General features: G+C 39.2%; 2 protein-coding genes across 12 annotated transcripts in view; both read right to left on the bottom strand.

The window, feature by feature from the left end:
- LOC120443713 (pneumococcal serine-rich repeat protein) overlaps positions 1–14,500 on the bottom strand; it is a 36,686-nt gene extending 22,186 nt beyond the window's left edge. For 8 of the 11 annotated variants that reach the window (XM_039622994.2, XM_039623039.2, XM_039623028.2 and 5 more), the window contains exon 1: positions 14,337–14,480. The gene's annotated coding sequence lies outside the window, so the exon portion shown is untranslated. Of the gene's footprint in view, positions 1–13,554; positions 13,861–14,336 lie in introns of those variants that run through there. The other 3 variants (XM_039622986.1, XM_039622962.1, XM_039622979.2) reach the window with 3 other exon arrangements.
- A 7,021-nt stretch (positions 14,501–21,521) lies between these two features.
- Positions 21,522–21,874, bottom strand: LOC120444092 (kunitz-type serine protease inhibitor homolog dendrotoxin I). Its single transcript, XM_039623619.1, has 2 exons — positions 21,793–21,874; positions 21,522–21,721 (listed from the first exon to the last, which is right to left on the bottom strand). Exons 1-2 carry the CDS (start codon positions 21,869–21,871, stop codon positions 21,522–21,524), a joined length of 279 nt encoding a protein of 92 aa, XP_039479553.1. The 5' UTR covers positions 21,872–21,874.
- Positions 21,875–22,907: the final 1,033 nt, after the last annotated feature.

Raw genomic sequence — 22,907 nt, 5'->3', positions numbered from 1 at the left:
TTGGCATACACAAGTTTTCCTAAATCTCACCCGCTCATAATTATTTATTTCTTATTTATCTCGTTTGCCTTTCAACAGTAATCTTTGGCCTCATGATTTGTGTGTCTCAATCAACTTTTAATGTTTGGCTTCGTTTTTGAAGAAAGGCAGTTTTTTTGCGTTGCTACAATTCAATTATCAGAATATAAAAACTTTTTGATCGCCGCCACAATTGAACAGCAACGCCTCTATGTGTCTATTGATATATCTAACCATAAATATATCTATCTACATATGAAAAAAAACCACAAGTGAGGCAAGCTTCCGTCTTTTATTGCCTGGGCTGGGTTTTCAATAAACTATGACTGAATGGGTTTGGTGAGGCTTGGAAAATAATTTATATTTAATATTTTTTTCCTGATTTGCTTACTTGAAACTGAACTTGGATAGGAGCAGACTTCGTTTAGCCGTCATTATTAGTCACACGCAAAATAATCTTTGAGTCTTTGTTTGACTTCCGTATGAGACGTGTGGAGCCATAGACAAATGCGCAAATCAGTTAATTATATAGACGCTGGAATATTGTAACGATGCCAGCCAATTAGCAGCACCCGCACTGGAATTAACCGTAAAAGGTATCAGTGTGTTCTCCCATTTTTATTTAATTAGGCAAATGAGATGGAAAACTAAATACTTATGATGTGCAGTTTGTTGTTCAAGTAAATGGTTCCTTCGAGCATTTCACTCGTATTCCACAATTACATAGCTTGGGCACGCCAGAGTGCCAAAAGCAGAGACAGGTTCCAGCCCCTAAGCCATTCACACTCTGCCCACGAAACGAAACAGGTAATTGTGGTCGTTGTTTTTGCTGCCGTGTCTCAAATGTACAGACATATCATAGATATAAGTATAATGATATATCTACTTGTTCCGTCCAATGAAAATTGTAATTTTACGATTTCCTGCTGACGCCCACAAGCAGCCCGTGCGATCAATTTTCCGCTACCTGCACAACGGGCACCACACATAAGTCAGTGCGTATGCGTAATATGCAAACGATGCGTATGCGTAATGTGCAATTTTATATCCAACTTGTGTAACAACTGTCTGCTGAAGCAAAAGCTGAAAGCTAATTTTTCGAAAGTTTTCAACCATCTTCCATATTTATGACGCTCTATAAAGTTGGAAAATTATACATTTTTTGGGTGTTAATCAAATACAGTTAGCTTTAACACTTGCACTTGTCATTGGCTTGAAACCAAATATTAGAGTTTTCAATTAGCTCTATGCTTGCTGAATCAACAGTAAACATAAAGCAGCGCTATGTCTGCGTAAACAATCAAAGGTGTTTACATTGAGAAATGGAGTCATAAATTTACCTTATAGATGAATGAAATAGTGAGTGGTGTTAAGACTCAAAAGTTGTTGTTCCTTTTTCGGTTAACTTCGAATCAGTCTTTGCTTATTTTATTCAAATATTTCGTGAGTCACTGAACAGACATTAGTAGTTCCAAGTTAACAATAACATATTACAGAGCTGTCTTGGCAAACTAAAGTTAAGTTCGTCACATAAATACCATTCAGCGGAGCAAACAAATTGAGTTGCATGCCACGGCGCCTGCGATTGTCAGGCAACATTTACAACAAAAAAACCGCCCTCACAGCGGTTTGCACCGAAAGTGAAACGGGCCAATAAATAAAGCCAACATCCAGAGTTTATCGGAGTTAAGAGATCAGGCCGCAAAATGTGAGTTTGTGGCCCAGCTTCGCCCTTCTTTTTTTTCGGGCTCCCACATGCATTTCGGACTACAATGTGACAAAATAAATGAGCCGTTTGCCAATGCGAACAGACAGAGCGAAAAGAAAAAGCGAACCAAAATCAGGAACTGCATATTAAATGAAGCGTAACGAGTGGAAAACGGAAAGGGGTTACCGCACATGATCCAATCCATGATGGGATGGGGTTTTCGGTGGAAAGGGTCGCTGCAGGGCCCCAAGTTAATTACAAGTGACGCCTACCAGGGAACCGAGCTGAAGTAAACCAGCTGGGTGGCCCACAAACTCCTCGACTGGCGACTCACTGTTGAACTGAGTTGGTTAAGTGAAATATGAGCTGAAAGCATATATTTTTGCGAATTTTTCATGGTTTCCTTTTTGTCAGCTGCTGAAACATAATTTCATCATTGTTTAACACTTTTACTTTTTGGCAGGGCAACGCGGTCAGTAAGAAATTATAGTTTACATAATAATTTGGCGCTATTTGCTGATTGATTTGCGCCGCTTGTCGTTTATTTCTTGTCGCCAGCTAATCTGCAGCCTTGAACACCTCGAACACCTCGAACAAGCTGTGTGCGCGCATTTGTCGCCCCAGTCTTTTGTTTGGCTTTAATTGGTTTCGATTTTGGCAAGAGAAGGTAGAGAAAAACATGCAAAATTTTGCCATAGATACCGAAAGAAAGCAACAAAAAAGAAGTGGTGTCCAAATTTGCATATAAAGTTGGGGATGCCACGATAAATGACATGGGCGGTGTGCGAATTTTGTTTGCAGATTAAGATAGATTAGGCTTTCATTTACATAAATGGAGTTAAGTAAGGTGAAAGACTCCTGCTGGCGAGCACCCACGGCTCTTAGAATGTTAATTGACAGCCAGAGATATGCTTTTAAGATTGATTTGGAATTATTTTTGGGACATAGATATTTTATATAACTACAAGGTCCGGGAACATTGAAATGAACTGGCTTGAATTTTCAAATCGTGAGTTGTTAATCTCATGAAATATAGGTGAGAAAGCAAAGTTTTAACGGAATTTAAGTTTTTGTTTCGACTAGTCCAGCATCCGTTGCCCGAAAACAGAACTTTCATTCTTCAAATCGTCGACACCAATCGTGTCTTTCAATGTCATTACAGAAAATTATACACCCAAGTATATCTAAAGTACCCACTGCACAGTGAAATACCGAAAAGCAAAAGACTTTCACCCGACAGCTGGCGGCTGCTACCAGATACCATTTGCTACCGCTGCTGTGAGAAATCTCTGACATTTCTCCCGATTTCAGTTCACTTTATTTTGCACCATTTTATGACACATTCTTCGTGTCGCTTTTCTGTCAATTGTGCTTCACAAACAACGGGTACAATGGGCGCCATGGCTTGAGCAGAAAGCAAAAGCGAGCAGTACTTCGGCTGTAGAATGGCAGTAGTCTTCTGACCGTAATTATATGCACGATAAAGAGTAAAATAAAATAACTTGATACTTATTTAAGTGCCAGCGAGAAGAAAGTCAGAAGTGAAGTGATTTGTCAGGCGTGACAAAGGCAGTACAAGAAAACCAGGTAATAGCACAATATTGGAGTGTTCTTTGGGAACTCGGATCGCTTTAACAATGGAAGGGGAAAGTGCTCAGTGCCCCTATTCTACGGTGAGTATTCCTCATTTTGTGCGACTAATTTCATGCAACAGAAGCAGTTTATGGCCTATTAGATATGCAAATTGAACACGATTCGCAATCAGCCTTATCACATAAATTATTTAACAAGTTGCCGTTGCCGTTGTCGCTGTTGTTGTGCCTTATGCCCAACTAAGCTTTGCTTAGCTGAGCTTAGCTTTGGATGCTTTTGTTTGCTTTGTCATTGCCATATATGATTATGGTTGTACAACAACCTATCTTATCGCCCGAACCTTTCCTGATACTTGCCGCGAGTATTTTCAGTACTTGATGGCATGAGTACGTCATTGAACTTGACTTTGAAGGCGTTCCACTTTATAATACCATGTTTAGCTCTAGATCTTCACCAGAGCCAGCAATCCCGCCTCCTTCTGCCACACTCGGTGTCAGTTGGAAACGCATTCGGATTCAGATTCAGATTCGGATTCGGAGTCACATCTGTTGGCCAGTGGAAACCAGTTTTCTAAGCGTCTGCCGCTGCCCCGATGGTCACTCATAGTCGGTAAGGTACGGTACGGTCCGGTCGTTCGGTTGGAAATTAAAGTTAATTTTTGCTTTGCTTTTTACTTATTGTTACTGATCAACGGGCAATGTGGGGGCGTCATCAGACAGAAAGAACTGGGGGCAAAAGTTGGCTGCCGTCTCATGGCTGCGCGGCTCGCATCAATATGCTAATTAAAACTGGAAACTGGAAATCATCCACGGACAGAGACAAATAAAATGTGATTTTTTCAGCCTTTTCGTTTTGTCATGAAATTTCCCCCTTTTGGCCCAATCGGCGGTCTGTTCCCATTGAGTCACAGTAATATCGTTCTTTATTTTCGGCTTACAACTTGCATGCGCCCATTTCGACAAGTTCGTCGCTTGAGTCTTTTGTTTTTTCTTGCGTTTTCACTTACTCATTCAAGAACAGCGAAGAAAAATAGCAGTTAATAAAGCGGAATGACTTGTTAAAACAAAAATTATGAATTGCCGTTAGCATTTTGGGTGAAATTACACAACTTAACGGTTATTTTCGTATTTTTTTGCGTAATTTGCGTTTTATTTGTCTGGACAAAACGAAATAACGAGCGCAAAGGGCAGCTCTGCGGCATTTGTTGCACTTAATGAAAAAGAAAAACAGAAACGACTGAAAAAACCGAAAAAACTGAAAAACAGACAGGGCCAAAATAAAAGACAAAACGGTCGAGCAATCCGTCAGACTGACAGGCTTTTGACAGCTGAAATGCTTTTGACGGAATTTCGCTCCGCTCTTTGTTCATTCTTTGTTTCGGTCAAGAAAAAATTTAATTTTCATTATTTATTTATTTTGCTTTCGGTTTTGCCGTTTCACAGTTGCATGCGGAAATAATTCAGATAATCGATGACAGCTTCATTTTTACGTTGTTTGACTGCCGAGTAAGTGGGGTTTTAAAGAAATGTAATACTGTGTTCTCGTTTATTTTGCATGATGAGCAACTTCAAAGATACCGTTCTTTACTTTACAAAGATTGCATATTTGCAAGTGCATTAAGGCTTTTATTCTCAAATATGTTATTCTCAAAGTGATTAATCTTTATAACATCCTGTGTGTTGCCGATCTTATTTGATCATTAAGACGGTTTAATCTCCAGCTCCGATTACGATATCTCTTCTTTCTTTTGGCTAATTTCCATACTGATTGTCCGTCACACGGTTTGCGACTTTATCCATTTTTTTTTGCCGATTTCGCCGTTAAGTCACGAATCGTTGACCCGTAGAACTTGTTTGGCTAGGCTTTGCCATCAGTTGTCCAGATCTTCAATTGGTAAAGGTTAGGTTAGGTAGAGCAGAGTCGGGAATGGAACTCTGATGGATGTCAGTCAATGAACGAGAGCTAAAGATCAGATTTCCGAGAGTTCTATCATAATCCCGTTGCGTGGGCGATTACAAATTTTTTCGGGGCACACGTGCCTGTGCAAAAAGATCAAACAAATTGTGGCTGTTGGATTTGCCGGCATGTTGCGTCATTTTGATTATTCCGCATGGGTCGCCACACACGCGGGCCATAAAACTGCAGTTTATGGGATTGTGAATGGAGGAAACCATATCAAGGAACTGAACTGGTAGTTAAAATGGCCAAAAACTAGCCTGACACTACAACTGCACGTCTTTGCTTTTAAGATCCGAATCGCATTTGGCGGATGGACCTAAAAGTGCACAGAATATGGTGGTAGAATCTCCTTTTTTTATAGAAACTCTAGTTCTTCGACCTTTTGCGACCAATACTCGGACAATACGAGCTGGCAACAACGCAATGCACATACCAAATAGATTGTGATTCAGCCGTTTGATTAGCACTGACACTTTTCCCATAAATAACCAGGTAAAACATGTGCCCCCAAAGGCAGTCAAAGAACTGTAGATTCGAATGCGCCCCTGACACGCAAAAGTACTTAACAATGACCAAAGTGTACTTAAAAGGCTTAAAATGGTCAATACTGCAAGTACGTGGTACGTACAAGCGACAAACTTGAAATGGCAGAAAACAGACAGCAGCTGGACTGGCTGGCTAACAAGCTCTGATGCCTTTTGGCCAAAAGACAAAAGGATGCCTCTTTCAACTGACTGTGCAGAATGGCAATAGCAACAGCAACAGCGACAGCAACAGCAACAGCAACAGCAGCAGGAAATAAGCTGCAGCTCCTTTTAAAGCTAACCAAGGCCTTAAACAAACAGCCATTGGCACACGGCTCTCCTCCGCCAGAATCGCAGGCAGCAGAATCCGAAGAAGGGGTCTTGGTCAGAGCATCCTAAGTGCTGCAGCTTGTTAGGGCCAAAGCTCCACGGTTTCGGCCATCTCTGTCTCGCTGTGTGAGAAATCATTTCAAGGTGTCTTTTGATTGCCGTGCTAAGGCAGTTCTTAGCGGGTATATCAATTGGAAAGTAAGAATGGGTTTTTATCTTCTCAATAACTAAGTCAACGTAAAATCATATAACTAAGTCAACGTAAAATCATATAACTAAGTCAACGTAAAATCATATAACTATATAATGAATAATTTACAGAAATCATGGTATGTTTCATGAATTTGAATTCCCTTCTGATCAGGAATATTCCAGATATTTTTTTGAATTTCTATACATACCCCTTGATATGCACAGGGCATCAGTACAGCCCAACACTCCTTTTAAATGATTTCTTTCCTGTTGTTATTACCTCTGCGGCTGCTGCGTCGTTTGTTCCTTTTGTGGCTGTCTTTAAAAATAGTTTATCGCCCGATCGCGCATTTATTTCGTTTGTCTCTGTCGAAGTGTTGGCCCCCCATCCGCCCCCCTTGGCCCCCCTCCAGAGCCCAAAAGTTGAGGCTGTCAAGATAGCAAAAAGGAAATCAATGCAGCAGCTTGTTTGGCCGGGGCTCTAAGGGCTCTTACCACCTCTGGCCCCCGTTTTCCCCCTCGCAGATGTCCGTCGCTGTGCGAGTTACATGATAAATGCAACAGCTGTGCCACCAACAGCAGCAGTAATGCTACAAAGTGTCCAAGAAACAGGAAATGAAACCTGGGCCCTCCACCATTCGAGGTCTTTTGTGCTGCGCTTTTCGGCCTCAGCCAAAGGAAAAACAAACTGAAGGCGGAAAAATATTCTAAATTGCTGATCAACACGCCGCCATTTGCCTGCCCGACCGACTAACTTTCAAACTGAATATAATGAGGTGAGGTGGAATATGGCCATTGCACACCATAAGCGCAAATGCAAATCTGACCGAAGGATGACTTGTATTTTTGCTAAGTAGTTATGGCCAGCAATCAGTGGTGGAAATTGCACAATTGAGGACGATTTTCTTGGTACTCATAGGCTTTTTGCGCTTTAAAATTAGGTTTTGCCCATAACAACCCACAACACATATATTCCCCAGATCTGCAGTCTCAAGAAAAGTAGTAGTATTTCTACCAACCCAAAAGTAGTCTTTTATTGAGACTTTCGCTTCGGTCGATTTATCACCTACGACGACACTCAATCACACCGCATCACGTCTAAAGCAACATTAGGGGGCAGGCATAAAAGACTTCAATCCAGCCACAGAGCTAATGACTTTCAAAATGTTCACTTTGTGCAGCCGGTGATTTTCAGTTGTTGCCATTTCTTTCAACAATTAAATCATAAAGCGCAAAAAATAATTATGACAAATGGCGAAACGAAAACTTTTCATTTCAAAACCAAAGAAGAAAAAAACACATGGACCGAAATGAGAGCAATAATCAATAATCGATACAAGAGTGAGTTGTTAAGGAAAAGTGAACAGCGAAATGGAAAAGTGAAAGCCACCCAAACGCAGAATGAAGTTGAAAAAGTTTAAGGAAATTATGTCTGACTGTCTCTGAGTGTCGGGCCCAGCCGCAAGATATAGGAAAAATTTGATCGAAGTTCCGCATTTTGGTATTGAGTAACACAAAGTATAGTACTGCACCCTCAGACAGATAACTCAACCCGCTGGGCCATTGGACTTATTATTACCACCTGACTAGGCAAGCCGTCAATAATGTACAAAGATAGAGAGTTTTATTGAGTATTTCCCCGCTGTACGAAGTCAATTAATTTTCAGGGTCAGGGCGCAGAAAGCAGCCCGAAAATGAAACCTGAAATTGCTTATTTCCTCGCCCAGTTATCGCACCTCAATAGTCACACAAAGCCATTTCTGTTTTTAATTCTAGGTCAGCGACGACCTTCACGTGTGTGCCGACAAAAATTTGCATATCGCCCCATATAAACACGGTTATATAACTCCATCCAATTAGCCCGCATTATTAAATTTCAACTTGAACTTTTCTAACGACCAAAATGTAAACAGAGGAAATTGAGCTATCAAAAAACGCTCAAAACGACGCCACAAAAATGAACTAGAAACGAAAAAACTGTTGCAACATTTCTCTTAAGTTCAAGTTAAAGATCATGTATATTTTTGGCGTAGTCAATTTAAAAAGTGGTTTTAAAACGTTTGTTTATTTATTAGCAGCTTAAAAGCTGTTCTCTCTTTGTTTAACAAAGTACAGATTTACACGAATACTTTATAAAAATTTTCATTGTTGAAGGCTGACTAACAATAAATTATTTTATATATTTGTTTTATGGAATGCGTGTTGTGTGCAATTCGTCACTTTGATTTTAATTAGTTGGCTGGCAATAAAGCCCTCAAGCTTGGCAATTATTTACCCACATACGTTGGCTTCTTTGGAATGCCTATTTATATAGGCAATTGTAAAAATTCTATCTGATTAATAGGTAGTGGTTGCAGCTAATTAAAACATTAACATTTTAATGGTAAAACAATTTAGCTGAACAAACACAAACAATTGATGAAGTAAGTTATGTGGGTTAACGGAAAAGCATCGCTCGTCTGTCAAAGTTTTCAATTTAGAAATCGTGTAAAAGTTAATTGCGATTGGCGATCAGAGTTAATTGAAAAAAATTGTTTCTGTCGGCCGTCGGTTTTCTTGCAATGATGACAGAAAGTGCAAGTGGGAAATGCTTGAAAAAATAATGAAAATTGTTGGAAAACAAATATGTATATCTTTATGCCATGGATAGCATTTGCATTGGACCAGCATGTAAAATCGCGATTATCTCTTACACATTGTACAACCATTTTCATTGCCATATCTCAAGCATTTTGCAAGCCAATCAACTCAAGAGCGTGAAAAGTATTCACAAAATATTTGGGAAAAAACGTTCAAGATGAAAAAAAATAGGCAATAATAAGAAATATAATTGCTTGACTTCATCGGATAAGCAGCGACGCACAAATTAAAACCATGAAACACAAGTCAGAAAAGGCTATAAAACGCCAGAAATGAAATAACAACATCAACTAAAACTAAGACAACAAAAAATGTTACAAATTTTCTAGCTGTTTTGTAGTGCTTGGCGCTGCTTAGATTGCGCAGTCAAAGACCTTCATGCTCGTAATTGGCAGCCCCACATTAAGTCCATACCCGAAAAACCCCCCAAAGACCTAAGAAAAAAAGCACAAGGCGAGAGTCCAAAGCTGACGTCCCTCTGAACACGAGAATATCGTGAACATAATTTATGCAGGCAACTTAAACTAAATAAGCAAAAAGCCAGGCATGGGACAGGAGCCCACTCAGGTCTGAACCAAACTGAACTCAAACTGAACTAATGGAAGTTAATATGGCTTCCCTGCACCCATGTGATGGCTCCAATGAGTTAACCCCTGATCAGAGAAAATATGCTCCACAAAATATGGCAAAATCTCAGACAAGACAATGGCCAGAGTTTGATGTCCGCGAAATGGTAACCCATGGGTGATTTTCAACATGGGGTAGTCAGTTTTATGCGGCTTTGGTTAATTGATGCTCTTATAAAAATGTACAAAAAAATCTACAAAACTTCGGATATTTGTTAAGAAGCTAAATAGGTTGTCCAAGATAGGTACAAAGATATTTAATTTTTATTAACTGCAAGCATTCATTTTTAGTAGCGGGGTATCAAATAGTCCTATTAAAATAGACCGCTTTCCATAGATCTCATTTTTTCACCTCGCTTTAGTGTCTCTGTAATTGTTTGCAATTATTACAATTCGCTGGCAGTTTTTGGCTTTGGCTTTGGCTTCGGTTACGGCTCAGCGGGTGGGGTTGGTTGGCCTGGCCAGAGCAACTCACCCCTGGATCCTCCCGCAAAATCTGGACGGAGCCTGGATTTTCTCCACATTAAGAGTTTTTTGCCTGTCGGCTTGGTGGTTCCATGGAATGACGTCAATGAAAACATATCGGCTTTTTGTTCGCTGTCATTTGGTTTCTGGTTTTACTATAGATGAGGTTTGTTGTAGCCTTTTTCATTCCCCTATTTTATGACACTTTGCCGCGTAAATAATTGTCATTTGCCATTACTTGGCTTGTCATCAATCCTGAGAGCTGACGACTGTAAAGCAAGAGTTTTTATGCGACTTTTTGGTAAGCGGCTTTGATTTGTTGGTTCAATGACACAAGTTGGGAGACGCGTCTCGGTTGGGGTGCCGATTTGACGGCTCATTTAAATGGTACCAGCAGGATGGGAGGTGGATTGAAGTGACAGCTGACGATCGCAGACACTTTGATATTTAGACGATTGGCCATGGAAACTTTCACTTAGAGCAGAGTCGCCGAGTTTGGATAAAGAGATTAATTATATGCATTCGCGGCAAGGTAATTTTGTTCAAGTTTGTGTCCTAAGTCTTTCGTATTGGAGTGGCTGCTTTGCCAGTTTGTTAATGGCTTTGTCCAAGCTAAGAAATTTTGAGAGGATTTTCAGCTTTTGGGTTGTTGACATCTTTAAATCTACTCAGTATTAATGTACAAATTTAATGGCTTTGCATACAAAAAATGAATATACATACATAAATGTAATTTTCCATCAATTATTCATTAAAATTGTATAAAAGTTATACATACACTTTATTAAATGTTTATTGCCATGATAACAAGAAATCAGATAGTAATATACATAAATCCTATTCATGATCAGCTTAAAAAACCTTAAAAAATCACTCCGAGCTACAATAAATTCCTATAACAATATTCACAGTCCCTCCTGAAACTGTCCGCACTCGATTCTCTATGAAATAACTTTATGACTCAGTGGTACATTTGCATTTTTTAAATCTAAAAAACAAAGCCGACTCCCACCAAACTCTGCAACTCTGTCCATTATGCATATCGAATGAAGCCATTAAACGTTTAATTGCCAGCCATTGGCCAATGCCGAAGTTTGATATGCATGCATCCATTTCAGACTCGGGGAATCTAAACAAATTAGTGGCATTTCCTCATTTGCATTTCATTTATGCAGATGCAGATGCCGAACTGAAGACTTTTCGCAATGTCCACGGGACCGCGAACAAAGAGCCTAATTGAAGGTAATTTAAATTGATTAAACACGTCTATAGGCTGGGCCCCAACGTTAACTGTTCACTGTTCAGTGGATCGTGGTCGCTGTCTGTTTTTGCGGAGGTGTTTGTTTGCTGCAGTTTTTTGGCTGCTCAATGATTTGGCATTGTCTTGGAAAAAATGAAAAATGAAGCGAAACAATCGATGTCGTGTGGGTCGTTTGCCAGTTGTGATGGGTGGGTCACCACCACGATGTGTGGGGTTCTGCAGTGTTTTAAATATAGTAGCATGTTTTGAGGTGTTTATGGTTCAATTATGGGTGGCGATGATGAAAAATGATAGAACTGGAAAATAACAAACTAAGAAAACAGTAACAATAAATGTATGCTTCAAACCAAAATATTTGTATCTAAATGGAAGCCTGCTGAGCTCATCATAGCCAGTAAAAGACCTTGACACAGGCTTTAATTCCATTTTTCTATGAATCACATTTGAACATCCTGTTCAAACCCGAAAAGTTAATGCCAAAAGATAAATATTTGGATGCGAAATGCAAACGAATTGCAAACGACCTGGCAAAGTTCATTGGAAGCATTAGCTAGAAAATGATTTATAAAGAATTTTATTTATGCCCCCGCCATACAAGATACACCTAATAATTATGGTATGAAAACAGAATGCTTTGTTTTTATAAATTATGTGTGTTATTTGATTTTTTAAATATAACAATAGAAATATATTTCGTTTGAAAAAGTCAAAAATAACATTAATGATTATTGAGAATACAAAGCAAAATTTCACAAAAGATGAATTTTGGACCGCATTCACCATTAAACCATTTTCGGTCGAAAAGGGTGTGTAAATCAAAGTGTCAGTTGCAATTTCGGCATACCAAATGCGACAATAAACGTGAGGAGCTGCACTAATTTGCAATCCATTCAATTGCGAATTGGCTGGATTATTCGTTTTATTTTTCTATAAGCCATGGATAACTTTAGCTTGATTAAAAAGTCTCTCGCTGTGGTGTTGAAATGGTCTTAATGTCAACTTTGGCTGCCATGAGCAACTCAAGTTCTAACTTTGACATTCAGCTCGACCGATAAAACGACCAGCAGGCGCGTGCCCATAAAAATACATATAAAATACCATGTAGAGGTATAGAAATCGAGTATTATCGCAGTTTTTTGACGAAGTAATGCAATATGCCATAAGCTGCGAGTCCCACACCCAGTTTTCCGTTTCAATATCTTTCTGAGGTGACAATTGGGGCCAACACCTTTTGAGCCCCAATGGTAATTTGCACTAATGCACGCCACAAGCTCCTAATGCGACACTTCTAGTCACCCAAAATCACTGGATAAAGTCATAAATATAACTAAGTTTCGGTGCACATTAAATGAACCGTTAGTGTTGAATTTCTTATATAAATATATGTGTAAATAATAAAAACCAGACAACTATCCCGATTTGGTTAGAGTGGGATACTGGAATCTGGTCTGTAGATTCTGATGACTAATGGGCAATCTGGGAACTGAGGCCCAGCACTGAAATCGTTGAACCCTAATTGTTCAAAAATATATTAATGATTCATGATATATGGATAGGGTGAATTGGTTCCCCAATGATCGCTGATGAGTTGGGTGGAGGTGGTAGCAAGATAAATTGGCTAACTTGGGAGTGAACAAAATATCATGGCAGACCAAATAATTAACTGAGAAAAATAACTTTATAAATCAGACAAAGGAAAGCGTAAGAATGTTCTCTTCTATTGTTGGATGCTTTAAAATGGATCAGGGCGAAATGACTTCGGAAATCATAATTATAATTATGGGAATGGTTTCTAGGCATAAAAGAGAATGTATTTCTTTCTTTTGCAATGTTTCTCAGTTTTGAATAAGAAATAAATGAACAGCACTTCCAAGCAATATGCGGTAGTCAATGACCTCAACTAAAATATGCATATTTTTATAAAGTACAGTGTACATATGTTTATTTGTTTTAATTTATGATCAAGCTCAATCAAGTTATCTCTTAATTATTTTCATAGTGAATATCTAAATTTTGCTCAGTTTTCTGACTGATATATTGCATCATCGACTATAGTTATTTTCTCATTAGTTGTTTGAGATTCTGGCAGCAATTTATCATAGGTACTAAATCCTCTCACCGAATTTCTGAAAATATACATGTGAGTTTTAATGGCTAGCCAGTCTAGCAAAATATACACGACAATTTATGGCTCTGGGTTCAATTGAAATAAATCAAAATGAGACGAATTGCACGTACCTGTCCGTTTGATATCTCTTTACAGCCTGAAGTCCACTGAAGGCGTTTTAGCTTATATTTTATTTGGCTTTATTTTCATTATATTCTGGTCCGATGCAAACAGCAACAACAAATGCACTGGCGATTGGCATCAATGTCGCTTGGCCGCTTTTTTCCTTTTTTCTCCGTGCTCCGTTGATTGTATTCACCAATACTCACGTACGCACAGGCACACAAACACACACACACAAAGGCACACAGACAGGGGGCTCAATGAATCAATGGCAAATCGACTTAATAAAAAAACGCGTGGTATACGCGATTTTTTGTACTTATTTTTAATAATTTTTGTTAGCTCTCGGTGAGTACGAAAAACGCGTAGTCAGCCAGGCATTGGACAAAAATTATTGAAAATGTTAGCTTTCTGGCAAAAAAGTTTCAATGATCAGTGGGCGATTGTCTGAGTGCAACAGCTGTTTGCTTTCAGTGAAATAAAAGGGTAACCGGAGGCTTCTAATCTCGCTGCACCTGACGGAGCATCTAAAAAGAAAAACTCGAGTAGCCACAACCTTTTCCTTTCCCTTTCTCGGACTTTTCCTTTTCTCAGTCTCTGATCTTTCACTTTCTTTGCAATTGTTTTCGGGACTCCGGGCTGCTCAGTCTTTGAGACGAACTTTGTGATCTCGGGGTCTTGAATTTGCCCGTTTTGCATTTCACACTCAACGCTTGGCTACACTCGAAGTCACAACATTCAAGCACTGTTTAATGTTTACTCGTGTTTTGTTTCTAGATTATTTGTATACTTTTGTTTTCGGCACAGAAAAGTGTGTGTGTGCGTGTTCATGCAGTGTCTGCGCTGGCACACACAGCTATATACACATTAATATTTGCTTTATAACGAACTCGTTTTGAGGCTTCAAAGCTACCCAGAAACCGAACCGACTGTCTCGCACGCCAACGCTGTACTAAAAGAGTTTCGCGCTCGCACCGCGCATTAAATAGCCGACAATCCGACAATCTGGCTATAGTTTCTCGACTTGGCCAGGTTCGGAGGAGACTCTCGATGATGTCAGCCCCTTTGGGAGCGGCTCTCTGCTGGAAAGAGATTTCCTAGGCCCGATACAAAGATACAAAAAGAGAGAACCTGGCCAAAAAAGTTAAAGCCGCTCTTTGGCTTAGTTCCATATTTTTCGCAGAGGAATAAGTGTATTTATTATGGCTTACAATAACCATACCTACACACTCTGCTTAACGCATTGTGGTAGATGGTGATTTATGTCTCCATCTCAAAAAGGAGCTGAACAATAAAAGTTAATAACAATTGAAATGATTTCTATAAGTTCAACGCTAGCCAATGATATCATATCTTATCGCAACTCCACCCTCTGTTGTCAACTCAATGGGAAACCTTGAAAAAACCAAGTGCTTGTAATGTAAATTGTGTTTTAAATTATATTTTTATGATTTCAGTTTCTTTGCAAGCGTCGACAACCCTACTGAGCGCTCTCTTACCAATTCGCTCTTTTCAGCCGGCTTTTGCTTGTCAGACAACCGGCGTTTTTAACGTAACGTAAAGGCATCCTACGTTACGTTACGTCACGTACTGAGTGTGCCATTGAACCAGTCTTTATGAGTCTTGCACCGAAATTGGACTTTATTATTAATATTTTTACGATGCATGTGAGTCGGGCTAATTAAACATTTATTGTTCTCAGCCTTAAGGTGTCATTGGGTCCGACTGGGTGAGCAAATGAAGCCATTAATTGGAACAGCACACTTTCGATATGCGAACGTATCTCAATGCTGAACGTGGGATGAGCCCAATGCAGTCTAGACCGATTACTACCCTACCTACAGCACTCATGCAACACGCACCAGCCGGTTAATCACGATCTGTTTGTAAATCGAAGATCAGTGGGGTTTTAGACTATATGTATGTATATGTATACATATGCATGTCAAGTTCAGACGCAAGTAAGGTCTCGCCACGCACTGGGGCATGAAGATCGAATGCTCGGCTCGGAGATCGGTTCTCCTTCGTTTGGAAAACCCTTCAGTGGGTGGCCATATAATACACGTTGGCAGTAAAACCCAGTTGGATCGGCTACCGCTGGCAGCGGTTTGGGCTTTTAGCCATGGCTTTCGCTACACGCGCCACTTGACCCTTTCGGGGTCGCCTAGTTCAAAAACGTGTCTCTGGCTGCCGCACTCGCATTCGCAATGCAATTGAAATTGGATTTGGATTTGGATTTGGAGTTGGAGTTGCACTTACTCCGATCCGTGAATTGCTTGGTTGGTCGGTTTTCTGGTAGCCTGGCCAACTGGTGTCACGCCGTTCTCCTCCTCCGCCTCTTTCTGGAACAAATTTTTGAACAAATCGCATTTGAAAGTTATGGCACGAGTTGTGAGCTGTCGTCGTTGGGTCTACAAATTGCATTTGGAAGTGTTATTTTTGCCTATGTCTGTAAAAGTTTTGGTGTTCCATTTTCGGCCCTCAATCATTTCTTTACATAGGAATTACACCAGTAAATTGTAGCTGCTGAAAAAGGAAAGAAGTGTTACCTGGCGAAATTAAAGATAACCATTTTGGCCAAGGCATATTATTTAAGCTGGCCAAAGTTGAAAAAATTTGAGTAATTATGTTTTATTTCCTACTAATAAACCGTTTATTTGTTAATACAAGTTCAAATGCCAATGACTTGTCGACAAAAAAACTTGAGCTTCACACATTAATGCATCAACTAATGGGCAGCAAATGGGCGTAACCGATAGTATCACAACATCATTGGGTTCACCACGTGCCACACGCATAGATATTTTTCAAAAAATACACAAAAATAAACATAATAAAACAAAATGCAAAAAACATCTCCAAAAAGGTAAGCAAGTAATTTTTGTGTGTTCACCTGGGTGCTTCCTCAAACAAATTGTTGTACGTGTTTTGACAATCTTCCTGATTTTGAGCAGACACTGCATGCCTGACTAATTGCTAAACACAAAACCGAAAAAAAAAACCAAAACAAGTGACCAAACCTGTGAGAAATTAAATAATTAAATACACTCTAATCCCAGCCAATATAGTAGCATTTACTTCTCACTACTATTTGATTAGTAATGCTTTTTAAATTGATAATTAGAGCGTGCGACAAAGATTTATATACAGATTACAGAGCTAAAGAATTAATTCTTTTGTGCATTCTTAAAACATTAAGCATGTTTTATACTTGCTAGTCTTTATTTAATAGTAAGTTATGCCTAACAAAAACTATTATTTCATGGTCAAATAAGTTTACAATTATTTTATGTTATAAGTAATTGTTTCTGCAGAAACCCTAATCATTGTGTGATTCGCTGTGCAAAATATGAAATCAAAGTACCCAAAAAAGGGTATGAAAACACAGAAGATGTTTAATTAGCCGCAAAGCATGAAAATGATGTTTTTGCTGAATATTTGGCTTTTTTCAGTTGGGTTTGGAGACACGCCCTGCTAATGGGCAAAGGTTTACCTGTTCACGTTTGCCAGAGGCTTCCGGTGCCGCCACTCAAACAGGTGAGCCAGCTGATTTGGTAAAATAAGTTTTAGGAAGCGCATGGCACTTTATTAATTGCAATTTTTTCAACAATTTATACATTAGCTTGAAGGTACGTGTCACTCTTATATTTTTGTGGGAATTATGCCTCTTATTCACTTGCTAAATGGACATTGTATTGCATAAGTGTTTGCAATTGAAAATATCTATACTTTTACTTTATATTTGAACTACTGAACATGTTTAACATTTAGTCGTACAAGTGTTTTTTGTCTGGTGTGGATTTATGTTTGATTTACGTCTCAATTTGCATTTGCCGAAGCTACGTGCCCTTTTTGTCAAAAAAACAAAAACATAAAAAAAGGAATCGGGTATTTATGAGACATTTATGGTGGGAATATGTTTTGAATATTTAATTGGAGATCGTCTTTGGCCACGCGCTAGATTTTATTAGTGTGGGCTGATACCATGAATGTGGTTACAATGCAGGATCATTGTTTCAGTGGTATTAAAAAAAGCATTGATAGATTCATGACTGATTTTTAGTACCGAACCCTTGAGCATTTAGCAAACCTTGTAGTTCATAGTAACACTCTAAACAGCCAACTCTTTTTTCGCACCACAAATTGAGTCATATTGTGCTATGTTTTTGCCAAAACCTATTTGCCAAAAGTTTCGGTTTCGGTTTCGCTTAGTTCACTTGGTTCGGCGCACGATTAGCCCCCGTAAACTTTGACCCCGGCTAATCATTGTTCATCTCCGTACCTGATGTGTGTGGCATGCCCCAAAAAGCCTGCATACAAGTTACATAGGTTGGCTGGCAACCAAGTTGGTTGGCCAAACTAGACGCTGCAGCTCACATGCTCTATAAGTAAATACTTAGTCGCGTACATAACACTTTGCTGACCCAATTCGAGAGTCGAGAGTGTGTGCTTGGGCTCTGAACCTTTTAAAGAGCTATTACATGTTGCAGCCAAAAGATTAAACGGGCTCCCAAAAGCGGCCTGCCATCAGTAACAGAAACAACAGCGAATGCCAGAGTTAAGCCGGCAAAAAATTATTGCGTTGTCTCTGACCTGGCTGACTGACAAGACAGAAGTCGGCTAAAAAAACGCTTTGGAAATTGAAAAAGAGCCAGCGAAAAGATTATATGAATTTAAGGCGAAAGGAAAAGGTAAACAGATTGAATGTCTAATACTAGAGCGGCGTACACCAAACAAGCCCTTACACAATTTCATTTAATTTTAGATTATTACAGTAACAATATTTAAGCCACACTCTACACCAAATTGGCTTAAGAGAAAATAAAGTTATTGGTCATCATCAGCATTCCATAGACTTCCTTCCTGTCCTTTTTGTTTGGTTCAAGATCATTTGACTTTTCGATGATCACTTAATTAACTTAAATTGTGGATATTTGATATTTCCTACGACTTCAGCCAAAGATCAGCAGATAAAAATCTTCAGACTATATGGAAAACGGCTTAGAGATGCTGCCAACAAGAAACGTCAAATAGTTTAGGCCATATACAGCTAAACTAATTGGCTTCCTGGCGAACCGAAATGGCAAAGACCACATCTGCCGCTAAATAAACAATTTAATTATAAATAAATAATTAAATAAATGCCCGACACGGACAGCCAATTTACATGGCATGTAAATGTTTTTGTTCTGCTCAGTTCTTGCCAAATTCTATAAATAAAATTCATATAAATCAGTCAGTCGAACGATTTTGGACAAGTTCAAGTTTTTACCGAGAAGCGCAAATATATATAAGGAAAATAAACAGTGCGTTTCATTGCTATACGACTCTGCCCTTTCAGTTGACATCATTAAAAGTAAGAAAATGTTTTTAAGTTAGTAATTCCTGTTTTACTTTTTGATGTACAGCAGCTGCAGAAGTTGTATTTAATATAAGCAGCATTACAGTTTCGTTGGCAACTGTAAGTTTGGCATAGGCTGTCAGTGGATCGATCTGCCTTATATGGCAACTGGACCATGTGGCAAAAGTGAATATCAATTCGAGTTTCAGCTCGTTCAAGTATTTCTATATCGTTTGTTCTCGCTCGTTGGATCGTCTCAGTCTGAGACCCACGCGTGTTAATTACAAATTGTTTGTTGTGCCTGCTGCTGATGTGGTTTTTGCCATTGTGGGCATTATTTTGTAGTAGACTTTTGTGTTTCTAATTTTTTAATTTTATTCTCCTCTTTATAGTGTGAGGCGCGCAACTTGTGTCACATTTAGACGCAACGTATTTGTCATGTCAGCAATTAATCAATGGAATTTTATAATTTTATGCCATTTACATGAAAATCACTGGAGGCTGCATGAAAAGTTGTCAATGTGAATAAAATTCGAATTTCGATCCACATGGCTCACCAAAGGCATGTGTTTGGAAGACACTTTGAATTTTTTCTCGATATCAAACGGTTAGTTTATATGGCAGTTTTATTATTTCCTTCCCGGGTTGTCCTTACTATTCATTTTCATTTGTGGACTAGCTGGTGACTTTCGCAATGTTTCTTCATCTTTAGTGAGTACAGCATGCCATAAAGTCTGTGCCAGTCAGTCGGTTACTCAGTTACTCAGTAAGCTGGGCTGTTATTCATTAGGTCTCCGTAAATGGACTGCAAGAAATACTTCAGTTGGTAGATGGTTAAATGCGAATTTCTTGTTTTTCCGACCAGCTGAGAAAGCTGGGTGAGGTGAGCTCTGTTTTGTGTTGTGCCATGATCTAATCAATAAGCCATAAAGTACTAGCTGTAGTCGATCTCAATGCTGGGAATAAATCTGATATTGATTGATATCATTTAAGCTAATTAAAACTGGAGATTGCATAGTTACTTGTTCTCTTGTATTCTGACCCACATTTTTTCATGTGTCAGCCCAGTTTAGGCTGTATTACATAATCCAATTAAGATGTGGAAACAGCGAGCTTAAAGCCATATTATATGTTACCCACCGAACGGCAGTTGTTCATAATTAAACACTCTGTTAATTGCCGTAAATGAATGAGGTCCAAGTAGGCGTTTCTTCCTCTTTGCATAAACACCTTTGATTTTGGGGTTGCCCAATGCGGGTTTCGGGCTCCAAAAATCCACGAGCGTTTACAATTGCGCACTTCATGTGTGCCACGGGTCTCGGAGGCTGATTCACCTACATTAGTTAATTATGCGCCCCATTAAGTGCGAGCCAAAAGGGGGGAGTTGCCGGGTCAGGTGTTGGGTAATCCTTCAGTAGACAATTGTCTCTGGAGCGACTTTGTATCTGGCACCTTTAGAGTTTGCTGAGGCAGCCCACACCCCAGATAGGTACAGTGAAGTCCACTGAGGAAGTATTAGGTTCTGGGGCAAGTTGAAGTATTAAAGAGAGTAAGGCAATATATATCTTGTTATTACAAATAATGTAAACTGTTTCAATAAACAAGGGAAAGTTCTTTCAACTGTTTTAATAAAATGGTTATTCTTAATTGTTAGGGCTTGTTTTCAGCTGCAGTGGGCAGTACCCAGAAGCCATGAAAAATTAATTTAAAATCATCTTAAACATTTATAAGCCTTTAAGGTTTTACTGTAGCGAACTGTCTATTGTTGTCGCTCGTTGGCGCTGATGGCATCATTTCAGCAGCTTCACCAAATCTGCAAAGCACATGCAATGTCTGCTCTTTTGTAATTTAACATTTTGGCTGGTGGGAAGCTGACTGCCTCATTGACTCACTGACTGACTGACTGACTGGGTGACTGACTAACTGATTGACTGACTTACTTACGGGCTGCTCCCTCGAACTCCACGCGATGCCATCCAGCGTTGGCATAAAGTTCGTCGCTTAAGTCTTTCTCCATTTTAATTATTCATTCAATTGTGTTAATTGTATGCGTGCCACACACTGCACAACGATTCAATTTTCTATATGCCCCAGACATAATGGCAGCATTCGATACACGAGTTTCGTGGGCGGTGTTTCATGACAACAAAAGAAAAAAACGAGAGAGAGAATTAATTTCTGAAAAGATGCTAATGATTGATTGCGTTTGCATCGGTGGATCTCTTTAAGACATTCGGCTAAATGTCAAAATGCATTGCGTGAGTTTTTCCTTGTAATTGCTTTTATTTCGACTGTTGGTGTGCTGATTAATTTAGGTGCAGCACGATGTGCTGCAAGATTACACAAGTGTCTGGTATTTCAATTGATTTTGTTAGCAAAAAAATATTTTGAGGGTTGGACGTTTAACAAACAAGTTAAATAAATCTCTGATGATTCGTTTAGCTATGTAAAATCCTTTTAAATAATAATTAAGATTTGTAAGATTTGTTCATGCCCAAGATGTTTACCAAGGTGAAACAAGCAAAGAATGTTTTAGTTTTGCACAAGATATACTATTTTTTGGTTGCTTTTATATAACATTAAAAACGATTCTTGTAGATCACGTCATCTGGGGAGTAGGAATAGATTCACTGCCTAGACTCGTCGAACGCAGGCCCGTTGACAGTCGGTCAACTTGCAGTAGCGATTGCGGTTGCCCAAGCAGCCGAGGTACCTCATTTTGATGCACCTATTTTCGTGGTGGTTATAGTACCACATCTCTGGATTGGGATCTCTAATGCAAAGCCTTGCGTGTTCAACTCCTTCGTCCTTGCCGTGCAGACAGTCCTGCAAGGCTATTTGGAAAATGTTTAAATATTAATATATCGATATAAATATTCCTAAAATTTCTTAGAATTCAACTCACGTGGACGTCCTGGGCAAGACTGGGCAGAGGTGAGTGCCACATAGAGGACCACACTGGACAGGATCAAAAAGAGTTTCATATTAATGGTATCTCTTCGAATTGACGACTTGAACTGTTTCTTAAAAAATTAACTGACCCTTATATAGGAACAATATTCACAAACACTTAAAAGGTACAATAACAGGTGCGAAATTTTCAATACGAGGAATATAAAGCAAAATAATTTCCACTACTGATACTCAATTTTAGTTCATTGAACGGAATTCGTACGTCGCGTGTGCTTTCCCATGTGCCATTTCACAATACGAATGTTTAAATATATTGTAGGTAAGACCATTGTTCAGCTACTTTATTAATATTAACTCAAGTAAGCTACGTATTCACAACTTACTGTTTAGCAATGTTTGATCAATGCACTGCCATAATTACCCAAGTTTATAATACACAGATGGGCCAATTCTGAAGCTAACGAGTTTTGTCGATTTATGACTCCTTAAATCACAGAATTCTCATTTGATGAAAGTGGACATATAAACTCCCCGAAATACCAGAATTAACTGTAATGAGCAAGTTAAATATAAAATAAAATACAATAAGCCGTGTAACGCCCACTAATCGTGGACTTAACTTCAAAGCAGGTACCCAAAAAGCGGGACAGAATCTTTAAACCTGACATAAACCCAATGGAAATGCTCGGCTTGTGGTGCCAAGTATCCATAAAGATCAGAATTTTATTGTCCATCATTTCTGGGCAATCGAAATCACACGACCTGGCACCGATTCGTCTGCCAACGCCAACTCTTTGACGCAGAAAGCTATCTGTATCCATATGGATATCGATGGCAGCGATGATTGATTGCCATTAGCGATTCGTAACGGTTTCGCCTTTGCCTCTAAACTGTGATTTACCACCAACTTGGCAGTGGTGTCATCATCACATCAATCATACGCCCCAGCTGCCACAAGTCGAGTTCCAGATCACTGCAGCTGACACCTTTCGATGCATTGAACACGACTGACTCAAAGGCTATAACGATGCTCAGGGTTTTGCATTTTGGTTGGGAGAAAGTTTGAGAACTTATACTCATGACTTACACCTACTCCTCAATGCAGTG

This window comes from Drosophila santomea, chromosome 2L (genome assembly GCF_016746245.2).
Source record: "Drosophila santomea strain STO CAGO 1482 chromosome 2L, Prin_Dsan_1.1, whole genome shotgun sequence".
Taxonomy (NCBI): domain Eukaryota; kingdom Metazoa; phylum Arthropoda; class Insecta; order Diptera; family Drosophilidae; genus Drosophila; species Drosophila santomea.
The sequence above is the reverse complement of the archived record's forward strand: the minus strand, read 5'-3'. Positions and strand labels throughout refer to the sequence as shown.

Bases quoted from the DNA above. Each gene is read 5' to 3' on its own strand.
- LOC120444092 (XM_039623619.1), bottom strand. From the start codon at position 21,871: ATGAAACTCTTTTTGATCCTGTCCAGTGTGGTCCTCTATGTGGCACTC. The intron at 21,722-21,792 runs GTGAGTTGAATT...TTTTCCAAATAG, and splicing joins GTCTTGCCCAGGACGTCCAC to CCTTGCAGGACTGTCTGCAC.